The sequence below is a fragment of the Phoenix dactylifera genome, chromosome 7, assembly GCF_009389715.1.
Source record: "Phoenix dactylifera cultivar Barhee BC4 chromosome 7, palm_55x_up_171113_PBpolish2nd_filt_p, whole genome shotgun sequence".
Lineage (NCBI taxonomy): Eukaryota > Viridiplantae > Streptophyta > Magnoliopsida > Arecales > Arecaceae > Phoenix > Phoenix dactylifera.
Genome location: NC_052398.1, coordinates 16260127 through 16273777, shown reverse-complemented (window position 1 = coordinate 16273777; position 13651 = coordinate 16260127). Strand labels below are relative to the sequence as shown.

Below are 13651 nucleotides of genomic sequence, written 5' to 3'. Positions count from 1 at the left end.
GAGCCAAGTATTATGGTGTAAATATTGATTAGACACTAAGAGTAAGAGGACCTGCATATAGATCCACTTTAAATTTTGATTTAGGTATAAATAATATTATTTTGTATGTCAAAATTTTCTATAGCTATCAAGCCAGATCAGAAAGGATGTCAAGGATTTGAAAGACTTAGACTTACATGTTTGGCACAAAAATATGGATCTGAAACTACAAGATACGAGGATTGTATCCAAACTTGTTTTGAATCCTCAAATGCAAATGCAAATATTTTGAAATCAAGTCCACCTAGCCATGTCAGATTTTGATCCAATTATTAGGCCATCTATACCCAATGTCATTCTAAGCTTTATATTTGTTTCAAAAACCAAATTATTTTTTTTTGTAAAAAGCCAATTTCATAAATGATTAAAAAATTCAGATGAATTAGGACCAGTCTTGTCTTAGAGGTTCAGATTTAGTATACACTATTAATCAAGTCATTGCATTGTGGCAAGAAGCGAATTACAATTGGAAGATCCATAATAAGCAAAAAAATTCTTTACTTTCATCTATTAGCAAGAAAATCAGAAAAAAGTTATTTAAAAATAATAAGAAGACATAAATGAGACAACATTTTGAGATTTTCTATATCCCACCACATCTCATACTTTATGACCATCTCTCTCAATAGCCCTCTCCCTTGTTACGGTTGGAGGCGAGGATCCCCATGGCCTCTCCCACTCTCTCATACTTCCAATTCTAACTCTTCATCGAAAAGTTTTAGGGCAAGAGTCTCTCCCACCACCCACCAAATACCTAGTTGGCTAAGAAGCTGCCCTCTCCTCTAGTGATGGCACACAGGTGAATATGGGTTAGGTTGGCCAATATATGTACTTGCCCCATACTCGCCTCGAGACAGAATGTAGTGAGTAGAGTTAGACGGGATGAGTTGGGCAGATCAGATCAAGTAAAGTAACAAAAATCAATTTTTTTCATACAAATCAAATAAATAAAAATAAATCTTATTTATATAATATTAAAAAGATAAGAGTTGAAAATATACAACACAACAAACCAAATTTTCAAATCATAGAAACACAATGATAAAAATGAACAACTAAGAAGTTGAAAATATAGAACATAACCAAATTTTCAATACTGTTCTTTAAGAAGTCAAATGTCGATCCTTAAACTAAAAAATTAATTAATTAAAAAAAATGAACAACTAAGCATTATGATATGCAAGCTTTAACATGTTCGATCTTTCACATAAATCGAGTGACTAATGTAAAGAGGCGGGAGGAGATTTATAAAGAGTCATATATTGAGGTTAGGTTCAAGGTGGATTTTACCATTATACCTACACCCTCCCCAGATTCGCTACGGGTTGGATAAAATCTATTCTATCATGGTCGAGTTGAGTCAGATACTTGATGGGGCGGAGTAAATTGCCACGCCTACTCTCTACCCCTTATCTCTCTTCCTATGTATTTATGTGTAATATCATTGTATGGTAAATTATAGGGGGAGTCAAATCAAATAACAAATGATAAGACTTTTCTTCTCTTTAATATAAAAGTAAGATTAAGAAAATACGAAAAAAAAACTAAATCATGATTTGTACGAATAATGAGCGACAACCATCATATAAAAATATAAAAGTTCCACTTTTCAACAACCATAAGCTTATAAATATAATGACCAAGAAACAAAAAACTATATTTAATTAATCATTGTATTTTTATTTAACCATATAAGTATATAGAAAATAGTCACTAGAAAGTTTTTTGACCTAATATATTGACTTATGTATGTAGGTATATAAATACATATATGCACACACTGTGATAGTATAAAAATCAAATAAATATATCTCATCTTGTATAGAGTTATTTGGCTTCCTCGACCTCATATAAGTACCTAAGATCTTTTTGGAACTAAGTATAATTTTTATATACTATTTTTGTTTAAGTGTTGGTGTCCTCATTCCTAAACTAAGGCAGATGGGCCATTGGTCGAGTTTGCTCTGATACATGTTATAGCGATCGAAGATCTCGCCTAAAATGGCTGCAAAGAAATTGTTATTTGGATTCGGTTCTATCACAATCAATCACCGTAATAGATTTGTGGTCAACTCCAGGAGGGCCTATGCTGAAGATGTCCTCAAGTCATACATGGGTCATGCATCCCAGCCTTGAAGTTCTTAATTTATCTATGGAAGCCAAAAATCAAAACTGGCCAGATGCCTCCTTGTTGTCCCCAAGATAGCTTCGGATTCCTCAGGCTTAGAAGCTTAGGTTGATTTGCTTGGGAGGCAAAAGCATTTACAGATAATATATAGAAGTCACAGAATTCAGAAATTTCATCAATTCGGCTGCTTTGGTTGATTTGGGTTGCACGGGAAGTACTTGCACCTGGTGTAACAATAGAAGAGGGTGATCTCAACACAACCTTTTTTTCGTCGGTCAACGATCCTTCGTCAAAGGAGGAACAGAGTCAATTCTATTAGCAAGCCGGATGGTGACTTGATTACGGAAGAAGCTGAAACATTGTCCAACTCTAAGCTTCCTTCTGTACAAATAAGGAACAACACCTTAAGAACACACGGCAGAATCTTCGAAGATGGAAAAAAGAATATACCGTGAACCATTTTTGAGAAACCTAGGCGGCTCGACGTGCAAATCCAATGGCCACAGGAGGAGGATGTCAGATGCGGTGGCTCCAATGTGCAGTTACAAGGCATTTTTTTTTTTTTTTTTTCTAAAGCAGGTATTTCATACATTACGTATATGAATATATCTAATAAAGTCAGAAAACAAAAGATTGCATAGTGTCCGAGACAACTCTCCTTTTCGGCTCACATGGTACTTCTGGAATGGCTGGCCATGTAGGCAGACACCCAATCCACAGCCCCGTTAGCCTCTCTAAATACATGCTTGATCTGGAAGATCTCTCCATCTCTTATCAAAATCCAGATATCTCAAAGCAAGAGGTGATCCAAGCCAGCACCCCTAGAAGCTCCATGTATCTAACTGATCACCGTGGCTGAGTCGCCCTCTAAGATAATTGAGCTAGCCTGTAGCACTCGCTGCGCATGTCCAAGGCTCGCACAGACAACCCTCAGCTCCGCAAGTTACAAGGCATTCTTTCAAGGAAAATATTAGAGTACAACCAGGTTTTGAAGCTTCAAGAGATTTATTGGTGCCAAAAGTCCCATGTCAGATGGTTAAAAGAGCATCTGAACACAACCTTTTTTTTCATCAGTCAACGATTCTGCGTCAAAGGAAGAACAGAAGCAATCCTATTAGTAAGCCGGATGGTGACTTGACTATGGAAGAAGCTGAAACATCGTCACTTTAAATCACAGTGGAATATTCAAGATCAACAACCTGAAATTGAGCTTCCTTCTGTACAAATGAGGAACAACACCTTGCAAAATTAATAATTAATAACCAAATAATCCAACTAAATAAATCTACCATAATCAAATAACCAGATTTATTCAATTACAAAATTTTTAAATATTTATTGGTATCAAAAAATAAACTAATTAACTAATAACTCTAGTGCTCGAACTCTATGCCTAATGCATTCAAAAATATGCATCATGTGACTTTGAAAAAAAAAGAGATAGATATGGACTTTCCAACCCAATAAAAATTTCCACACACCCACTTAATAATAATAATAATAATAATAATAATAATAATAATAATAATAATAAATGAGGGATTATCAAATAATTATTACTTATATAAATTTCATACCACAAAATATCATAATCATAAAATGTGCATAGCAAACACATATCTTTCGGTGCAATACATTAGATCAAATAATTATCTCAAATTAGTATATATGGGGTCCGATAATATTTAGGTTCTCAACATTGGACTACCGCAACCACCACAAAAAGCCATTTTTGTAGGTAAGAAGAGGAAACTTGCATAGCCTATTTTTGTGGGTATGATCCCTCTCTTGGGTAAGAAGAGATAGTATAGCCTATTTTTATTTAAGATGAGACCATTCTGTTGTAAGGAGGGACTTGCTTAATCTTACAAGAGGGTAATCCAAGGTTCATGCACAAAGGCAAAGTAGAGAAAACAATTTTTTTGAGACTTCTCTACAAACATTTTTGTAGACATGTTTGCAGCTCTAAGCAGACTAAGAATATTTATGTATCATGGATGAGCAATATTACAAGAATAATTATGAGGGGCTTTGGCTTCACTAACATGCTCTGTTTGGGCCACCCCACCATAGAACTCAACACATTGAAAATGCTTCCCCATAAAACAAGAAGATTGGACTACTTTGCCCATTTTAAGGGTAATATTTTGATGATATTTTACTTTAAGAAGAGAATTCAAGCCCAATAGTCCACTCAAATGATCGTTTCTAACAACTATTTTGATCTAATAACAACTAAATAACTTCAGTAATTAAACACCAACTACACACAACCAACTATAGCTCAATAAATGTAGGGTCCATGCATGGATTTAAATCTAGCCTCAAAAATTAGTTAAGCCCTAAAAAACCCTATCAAGCCCAAGGTTTGACTTGAGTTAAATATCCTCCACTTGAAAATTTGGGCCATCGATGATTAAATTCTAAAAATCATTACTCTTACTTGTACCGTTGTGTAACTTGATATCGATACAAAATGTCGCTATCATGGTTAAGCCTATATATACTAGAAATCAACCCAATTGAATGCCCGATCAGTTTCTACACAACTGGTCTAGCGAGTAAGCTTGCGAGACGAAGTAATTATACATAATTAATTGACAGTTGACATTGAAACAAATAGTTCCATTAGGTCTAAGCCATGTTTGGAGGTAAAAACAAGTAAATGGGACTGCCCACAAGTACATGTCAAGATGATCATGCATCAAGCACAACTCTTAAAGTCTTAGTACAGATTATCAGGATACAAACAAGAGTTTGCTGATGAAATCCCAATTTTCAAATATGGCAGCCGTCTGTGTTCTGCCCTTTCTCTCTCTCCAAAGATTTCCATACTTTTCATACGCCAAAAAAGACCAGCTCTTCGGGGGTCCCAAAGGCTCGAACGATACATCCAACGCTCTGCCCCTCCTCGGCTCTCTCCCTTCAAATCTCCTCCCCCTCACAGAGATTCCGACGCCTGAGAGAAGAGAGAGATGGCTTTTTCCTCTCCGAAATGCCCGTCTTCCTGGTTTGCCCTTCCCCCCTCTCCTGGGCCCAGAAGCCGGCGGGTGGCGGCGGCTTCGCCCTCCCCGTCCTGTCCTCCCCTTCCAAGGCGGTTCTTTTCGGAGAAGATTCCCTCCCAATCGCCTAGAAATCGGCACTGGAACGTTGTTTCCATGCACGAGGGTCAGTTTTCGATCCATTCCGTCTGTTTTTCCCTATTTGTTATTCGTTTTTTCTGTCTGGGTTTCGTCTGTTATTAATTTTGATTAGATTCATGTAGTTTTCATGGAAGAAATATAGGAATGTTAGGAGATGGTCAGGGAAAGATTCCGACTTGGAGTTGTTAGGCCCTCTCAATTCAAAAACCCTAAAGGAAAAAAAGAAGAAAGAACTGTTTTTGGTGAACTAATGATTTGGATTGTGTAACCTTGCACTTAGAATTTTTATCACTGGATTGGAAGTTCTTCCCAAGAGCATGGATACCCGATGACAATGTTGCTACGGTGGGTTTCTTTCATCAATTGAGGAATATTACTTCAAGAGGAATAATTTTGACAGGGGCTGCATGCAATTCGAGTGTTTTCTAAACTTGTCTTAGTTTCTGCTAGGTCTTCTTGTCTTCTGTATTATGGATATAGGAGATCAATTTGAGAAGGGTTAAGATTCTATGGCAAAACTTTTCGAACTTATGATTAATGTCATGTATCCTCAAGTGTTTTGTGTATGATATTTTACCATGAATCAGATGTTGGGATTAAATGGCTAGCTGCCATATATGGCACTTGTTAGACTCTTATATCAAGTATTGCTCTATGGGAAGGTTTACGCCTTATAATTTTCCTATTCAAAATTTTGGCTTTCCACTTGAACAAGTGTTTATCTATCACCACTGCTGACTCTGCTTCTTGGTGGCTTGTTGAAGGTTTTTTGATTGCGCAGATAGAAGACATAAATTTACTGCTTTCAGCTCCTTGCATAGGGTTGTTAAAAGATCTCCCTTCCTCTTAAGATTGTATTGGCATGTATAGGACTAGATTCATTTCTAGCATCTGTAATTCCTTCTCCTTAGGGTTGGTTTAGCCACCAAGTATTGCTTTCTCTAGTATTAGATAATAAGTAACTGATGCTTAGTTTGGGGGAGCTTCTCATGTATTTACTGTCACCAACCAATATTATTTGATGGGCAAGATCTCAATGATCAGCTTATTCTCATCGTAGTTAGGAATTGAGTTAACTCATTAGTCCATACTGCGAGACCCGCTGCTGCTATCTCAAGTTCAATGCTATCCACAATTTTCTGCATCGCCCCATTTCACATATCTACTCCAACATCCTGCACTCCTCATCAACCATCATAAACATTATACAGCACATCCACAATACGGTTGGCATTGACATGATCATAAAGGGTCATAGTGCATAATGCAGTGATTGTTTTGAGAGTAGAGCATTCTTCATGGAGGGTGGTGTGAGGCAAGATACTGGAGGGCGACTAGTGGTGTTGATATGGTGGAGGTGCATTGCTAATGGGACCTATGGGAGGAAAGTTGGAGACATAGCTAGCATTCATGTAAAGAGGAGGTGACATTCAGGTCATGATATAGGGATAAATAGTGATGAAATGATGATAGTGGTGTCAAAGGTATGGTTGCTGCAAATTGCAAAGTGCTAAAATGTCTAGGGGAACGGTAAGACATTGGTGTGGCATATGCTGCTGATAGGGCTGTATAGGATTGTTTGTCATCATATGCCCTGTTTAGCAATAAAATGGATGTGCAGTTAGAGGTGATGAAAAAATTGTGAAGGAGAAGGAAACCTACATAGTCCATAACTTTTGTCCTCATTAGTAAAGTTAAAATTTGAGCTATGAGGGTGCAACCTTCTTTTGCTACAACACCAAAAAAATCAAGCCCTTTATATAGGATATTAAAAGAGAGAAAGTTATATCCACTTTACTAGGGGAGGTTGCCTCTGGACTCAAATAGAATTATGATGTGATGAACCTATGATCCTAGTAAATAATTTAGCTTTCTGTATGTAGAATTGGTGTTTTTGATGTGCTTATTAGGTCTAACATTTCGCAGAAGAGCCAGGTTCTGAATTTGAGGATTTGTGGGCACTGGCATGTCCTTCTCTCAAAATACTAGATGCCTGGCTGGCTTTGATAAAGAGTGTTATAATCCATATTAGTAGACCAAAAACACCTGGTCATAAAGGTACGTAAAGCTTGGGTTTTATTAGGATAGTAAGAATTTGAAAATCCTGTCAGTAGAAGAAGGCACCTCTTCAATATACTTGAATTAATTAATTTCCTTTTATAATATGATGAGACCATTTGAATCTTATCTATTTTTTGGCCATATAATTTTCAAATTAGTATTTTTTTTTAGTTTGCGACTGCAATTAACGCTGTTTATGTTTTATCTGGATTCTATTTCAGATAGCCTAGCAATTTTCAAAAGAGAAAATTATTTAATTTTGTTGGTAACAATCTTCCCCCCTCTTTGGGATGTTGTATTCCTTCTGTTTTTTACCCTTTTTATCCCTTCTCTATATTTTTGATTGACAATTACATTTCATTTCAATCACCATGATTCTATTTACCTGTATATTTTTTCTTTCACTTTTCAGTGTTTTTTGAAAGCAAAAACATTATATAGAAATCTTCCTATCTAAAAGGTCATTACTGGTATTGCATAGCAGCTGCAACCGTACCTGTTTCCCCTGAAAAAGAAATTGATTTGAAGAAAGTGGAAAATGGTGTGTCATCAGCTATATCTGCAGAGGAGCATCGAGATTTAGCAATACTTAATACTAGTAAGAAGGACTCTACAGTTAGTATCACTGTAGTTGGAGCCTCTGGAGACCTTGCTAAGAAGAAGATATTTCCTGCACTATTTGCACTTTATTATGAAGACTGCCTCCCTGAGGTCTGATTACTAAAGTTCTTTTTTTTCCCTATATAGTCAATTTTACTACCACCTTGATATTTTAATTTTCTTTAATTAGTATATGTTAGAATGTCATAATGTGTAGATTTGTATATCTGCAGCATTTCACGATTTTTGGCTATGCTCGGAGTAAGATGACAGATGCTGAATTAAGAAACATGGTCAGCCGAACACTCACTTGCAGAATAGATAAAAGGTGATTGCTACTCTGAATTTTTTTCAACCTTCAGCCAATTTTATGTTTTCCACTTTTAATAAAGTGCTTTAGGATTTAGTTTTGGACTTATCTTTAAATCACTTTTAATTGTATTCTGTTTTTAAGGGTAATACTGTCCGTTGTGGGAATTGCATTTGACTCTTTCCATTAATGCTGAAGGTTTCTGCTGACTTTTCAGGGAGAATTGTAGTGAAAAGATGGAGCAGTTTTTAAGCAGATGTTTTTACCATTCAGGTCAATATGGTTCTGAGGAAAATTTTGCAGAGTTAGACAAAGAGCTAAATGAACATGAGGTAATGCAGTTCATTTCAGATGATAAACGTCTTAATATATTAGATGTTATGCAATTTATAATGTTTTTGTCCATGGGTGAGATACAATCTTGATATTGTTCAAAGCTTGTTATATCATATTATTTTACTTGCATGTGTTGCTGGTGTTCATCTATTTCCCAAAAGAATGATGCTCTATACCAAAAAAAAAAAAGAATGATGCTATTGAAGAGCACCTAGATTTGTTCTAGGCTTAGGTTATTGCCTTAATGTAGATTTTCCTTCATGTGAGCTTTTGCAAAGATTTTTATTCTTTTTTATAAAATCATTGTAGTACGTTAAATATGGGTTCACAATATGTCCACAATTTTATTGCCAGCTTTCATAATTGACTTCTACCGCTTTTTTCTGGTAGAGTTGACTTCTACTGTTTGAATATTCATTCTAACAATAAATATATGGAAGTTTCATAGAAGTCTTGTAGTTTAATTATGCGAATAGCCTTTTGCAATAAGGAAGTTGAATCTATTAGAGATGATGAATTCTGAAGATAATGCTTTATCACTATCAACAGACATTGCAACTTTACATAGTAGGACTTTAAAGTGGGTTCATTGGCTTTAGTATGAGTGTCTATTCTTTCAAGTTCTTTTCTAATAGTAAAATTATTGATACATGAAATGTTTTTTTTTTTTGACAAACTTAAAATGCCAATATAGGTAGTTTTACTAGCCTACAGTGCCTATTTCTGATATAGTTGTGGTAAAATGTCATATTAATCATTGCTAAGGTATATATTGGCCTTAAATGATGTGGTAGTTTGTTTTCTAGTCAACTTTTGCAATAAAGTCCTGATTGCAAGTGTTGAATTATTGGAAACTTCTACATTTCATTCTGCGGCTTTTTGAGAAACAGATTGTTGTGAAGCCTTTTTGGGTGATATTGTTATAACTTTTATTATCCGTTATAAGAAAGTAGTTCAAATGGGTTATCCGGTTAGCTAGAAATTGGCATAAAAGGACTAGTTGGAGGGGCAACAATCACTTTAATATAAGAAATCCAGCATTCTGATTTTCTTATGTCTTGTTTCCCCGTCAATAATTTTGATGTCGTAACCAAAGGAGAAAAAAATAAATATGTGTGAACTGTGAAGACTTATATCCTCATGATGCATGTTTTGTAATATTAAATGTTTCGCAAATAAAAGTCGTATTAACCAACTCTTTGGCTGTTTAGTATACCTTATATGCTTCCATGCATTGCCTTGATGCTTTTTCATTGGTTAGTTCTGGCTATAACACAAATAAATAAAATTCCAAACATCAAGTTTAACAATGCTTGACATGTACACCTTTTCTTAATTATCAATCAGTTTTAACCTAACACAATTCTACCATTTACATATAATTTTCTCATTTGACAACTTGTTTCAGAAGATATTGAGTAGAAAAGATTATGAAAGAATATTGAAACATGTTACTCATTTTACAAGCATCTATGCAGGCTGGGAGGCTTTCAAACCGCCTCTTCTATCTATCAATACCTCCAAATATATTTATAGATGTGGCAAAATGTGCAAGCAAGTCAGCTTCTTCTGCAAATGGCTGGACGAGGGTCATAGTTGAGAAACCCTTTGGTCGGGATTCTGAGTCTTCAGCTGCATTGACACGGGGCCTGAAACAGTACCTAGTGGAGGACCAGATTTTCAGGTAATGTAATACATGAATTTAGGTTTTTTTTTTTAGGACCCACAGTCACTGACTTTTGTTGTTTTACAGAATTGACCACTACTTGGGGAAGGAACTGGTTGAAAACCTATCTATTCTTCGCTTCTCAAATCTTGTTTTCGAGCCTCTGTGGTCAAGACAGTATATAAGAAATGTACAATTAATCTTTTCTGAAGACTTTGGAACCGAAGGACGAGGAGGGTGGGGTTATCAAATATAAGCTTCAAACTTTATTAATTTTCATGAGAAACAAGCCTATATCTGTTCTTATGTTTTTTTTTCCAGGTACTTTGATAACTATGGTATCATCAGAGACATCATGCAGAATCATCTGCTTCAGATATTAGCCTTGTTTGCGATGGAAACTCCTGTCAGCTTGGATGCAGAGGACATCAGAAATGAGAAGGTATCTTTGAACTTTAAAGATGCAGTGCTTAGTGCTTAGTTTATTTGCTACGTCATATATATGATCCTAGTCACAGCATCTTCTACTTAAAAAAAATTCTGCAATTATTGTCAAGTTTATTTATGATATTTTTGTTGCCAAGCTCATACCTATTGGAAACAAGTTCACACATATCTTCTTTCATAATCTTTTCTTAGTACATTACATTTTTTTTGTAAAGCAGACATGTTATTCTGATTCTTTTGCTTTTTTTGGGTCATTTTTTAACGTCTTATCTCTGTTTCTGTCTTTACGTCTTCAATCTTCTCCGTATTCTGTTTTTTTTTCCTGAACATTGCTGAGTTACAAATTTTTTCCCTTTGGAATTAATCCAAAGTCCAAATCTGTTATGATGGATGATTAAGCCTATAGCCTGGCTGACAGCTAGAGGTTGTTGACTGTCCTAGCTTATGTTTTAACTTGCTGTGCTTATGAGTTGTTCCATGTATGTCAGGTGAAAGTTCTACGCTCTATGAGGCCATTGCAACTAGAAAATGTGGTGATAGGGCAATACAAAAGCCACACAAAGGGTGGCATTACATACCCGGCATACACAGATGATAAGACTGTTCCCAAGGACAGCCTGACTCCGACATTTGCTGCTGCCGCCCTTTTCATAGATAATGCGAGATGGGATGGAGTGCCATTTCTTATGAAGGCTGGAAAAGCATTGCATACTAGGCGGTATGTTCTTATTGAATTGTCCAGGATCTCTTATGTCTTTATGTTGGAATGGGCATCTGCCTTTTTCTGACCAGATTTGATATCAGTAAAGAATTGGAAATTCTTTATGGATGCAGAGCAGAGATTAGAGTACAGTTCAGGCATGTTCCTGGTAATTTATACAAGAGGAGTTTTGGGACAGACCTTGATCGAGCTACAAATGAGCTTGTGATCCGGGTGCAACCCGATGAGGCTATCTACTTAAAAATCAATAACAAAATCCCTGGTTTGGGGATGAGATTGGATCGAAGTAATCTGAATCTGCACTACGCAGCAAGGTACATGCACAAGTTTATATTGAGAACTGATAGAATAATAATTCCCCTGACTTCAATCATATGACTGATCCTTCTATCTTGTTCCATATTTTTTTTTCTTTTCTCAGAATAATTAAATGGAATGCTTTCTTTCTTTTGCTTTTTTTTTTTTGATTTATTTTTTTTTCTGGTTGCGGAGGGAGAGGGGGGCAGGGTGGGCCTTTGCTTATTGTTAGGTTTTATTCTGCCAATTTTGTAAAATGATTTTTTGATATAACCCCTCCATATATTAATTGCAAACAAGGACCACTTAAATGTATTTGCAGATTAAGACTTCTCTTATATCAAAACTTTTCCAACAGGACTCCAAATTAACTTTTCATCAGCTATAATATAATAGTTATTGCATTTTTCCCCTATTTCTCCCCTCGCTTGGCCCTTTGTAACTTCTAACTAGTGGGTCACTGGTACTTCTCAACATTGCTAGTATTAAACATTGCTGCCGCCGAATTCAAGCTCCTCACGGCCAACATTGCTAGTATTAAACTCTTGATTCCATCTCAGAATTGGAGGCCACAGTGTCAAGAAGAAATGTAGTTCACCAAGTAGAAGCTCCAAATTGCAGAGGTCAGAGGACGAATGTGATGAAACATGATAAACATTTACTACGGCTAATAGAAAATTAATTTTAGGCTTTTATTGGTGTATTTATCAGCTAACAGAGATCTTGATTTGCAAATATATAAAAGAGGAGCCGTTATGAGCAGCTAATCTATAACGAGAGCGATTGTAGATAAAAGAGTTAACTTATGTAAAACCCTGATGCATTTTTAAATTAGTTTACAGTCAAAATTTGAACTATCAACCTCAAGGATATGTAACTAGGGAATGAGTGGTAGTCCAAATCTGAACACTTTGCATAGCTTTCCAAATTCTTCAGCCAATTTGTTACTTGTTTATGAAAAAAATTACTCTGTAATCTCAATGCGCCCTCATTTGGTCATGATATTAGGATTTCATTGCAATCTAAATAGTATATTATCTCATTGGTTTAGTAAAGCAACTCATTCATTTCTTAACATGTTGGATTTTGCTTTAGATATTCAAAAGAGATACCAGATGCTTATGAGAGGCTTCTGCTTGATGCCATCGAAGGGGAACGGAGGCTTTTCATTCGCTCCGACGAGCTGGATGCTGCTTGGGCGCTCTTCACTCCATTGCTGAAAGAGTTGGAGGAGAAAAAGATAGCTCCGGAGCTTTATCCTTACGGGAGCCGAGGGCCAGTTGGTGCACACTACCTTGCTTCCAAGTACAATGTTAGGTGGGGCGATCTCAGTTCTGAGCACTAACAAATGTGATTCCTTGAAAAATTATAGTCTGAGGTTGTATTCGTATCCCAGAAAGTGTGGAGATGGGTGGAAATGTGCAAGAATAAGGTGAGAAAATCCTTTCTATAAGGAATAGGCTGTGTTTGTTATGTATTGTTTAAGATGGCATGGATATTTAATCCTTCTCATAAAAATTTTGTATGCCAATCTTGTACCAATAGGGAACTTAAAGTTGCTAAGGATCAAGGCTAATAATTCTTTGGAAAATAGCAAGAGTGTTGAGGGAATGCGATCATTACCTTTTGTAGAGGCAGCTTAATTAGTGTTTTAAGTTTTCTGCACAAGGGATATTAACTCACAATTTTTTATTTGTAGGGGGTAGTGGTGGTAATGAGATTGGAAACAAAAGAGGGGTGCTGTTGATTTTTATATATATATATATAATCAACTTAGCATCTCTAGCTTGGCTCAGGTTCAACTCGAGAATTGTTCGAATATTTTTTTGGCTATACTCATCTATGTTTAGTGTGAGGAACTGGATCTAGAAAAGAGGCTAGTTGATTTCAAGCCGAGCCAATA

General features: G+C 36.0%; 1 protein-coding gene across 3 annotated transcripts; it reads left to right on the top strand.

Moving 5' to 3' along the window:
• The first annotated feature begins 4970 nt into the window (after positions 1-4970).
• Positions 4971-13379, top strand: LOC103707846 (glucose-6-phosphate 1-dehydrogenase, chloroplastic-like). Of its 3 annotated transcripts, XM_039128409.1 has the most exons (11): positions 4976-5335; positions 7237-7368; positions 7856-8082; positions 8205-8299; positions 8499-8613; positions 10096-10301; positions 10371-10520; positions 10605-10725; positions 11219-11448; positions 11565-11765; positions 12844-13379. In XM_039128409.1, exons 1-11 carry the CDS (start codon positions 5143-5145, stop codon positions 13091-13093), a joined length of 1920 nt encoding a protein of 639 aa, XP_038984337.1. In that variant the 5' UTR covers positions 4976-5142; the 3' UTR covers positions 13094-13379. The 3 variants fall into 3 exon arrangements, with proteins under 3 accessions (XP_008790747.2, XP_038984337.1, XP_008790746.2); XM_008792525.3 differs by lacking the exon at positions 7237-7368 and having other exon boundaries at positions 4971-5335; XM_008792524.3 differs by lacking the exon at positions 7237-7368 and having other exon boundaries at positions 4977-5335; positions 7832-8082.
• The last annotated feature ends 272 nt before the right edge of the window (positions 13380-13651 follow it).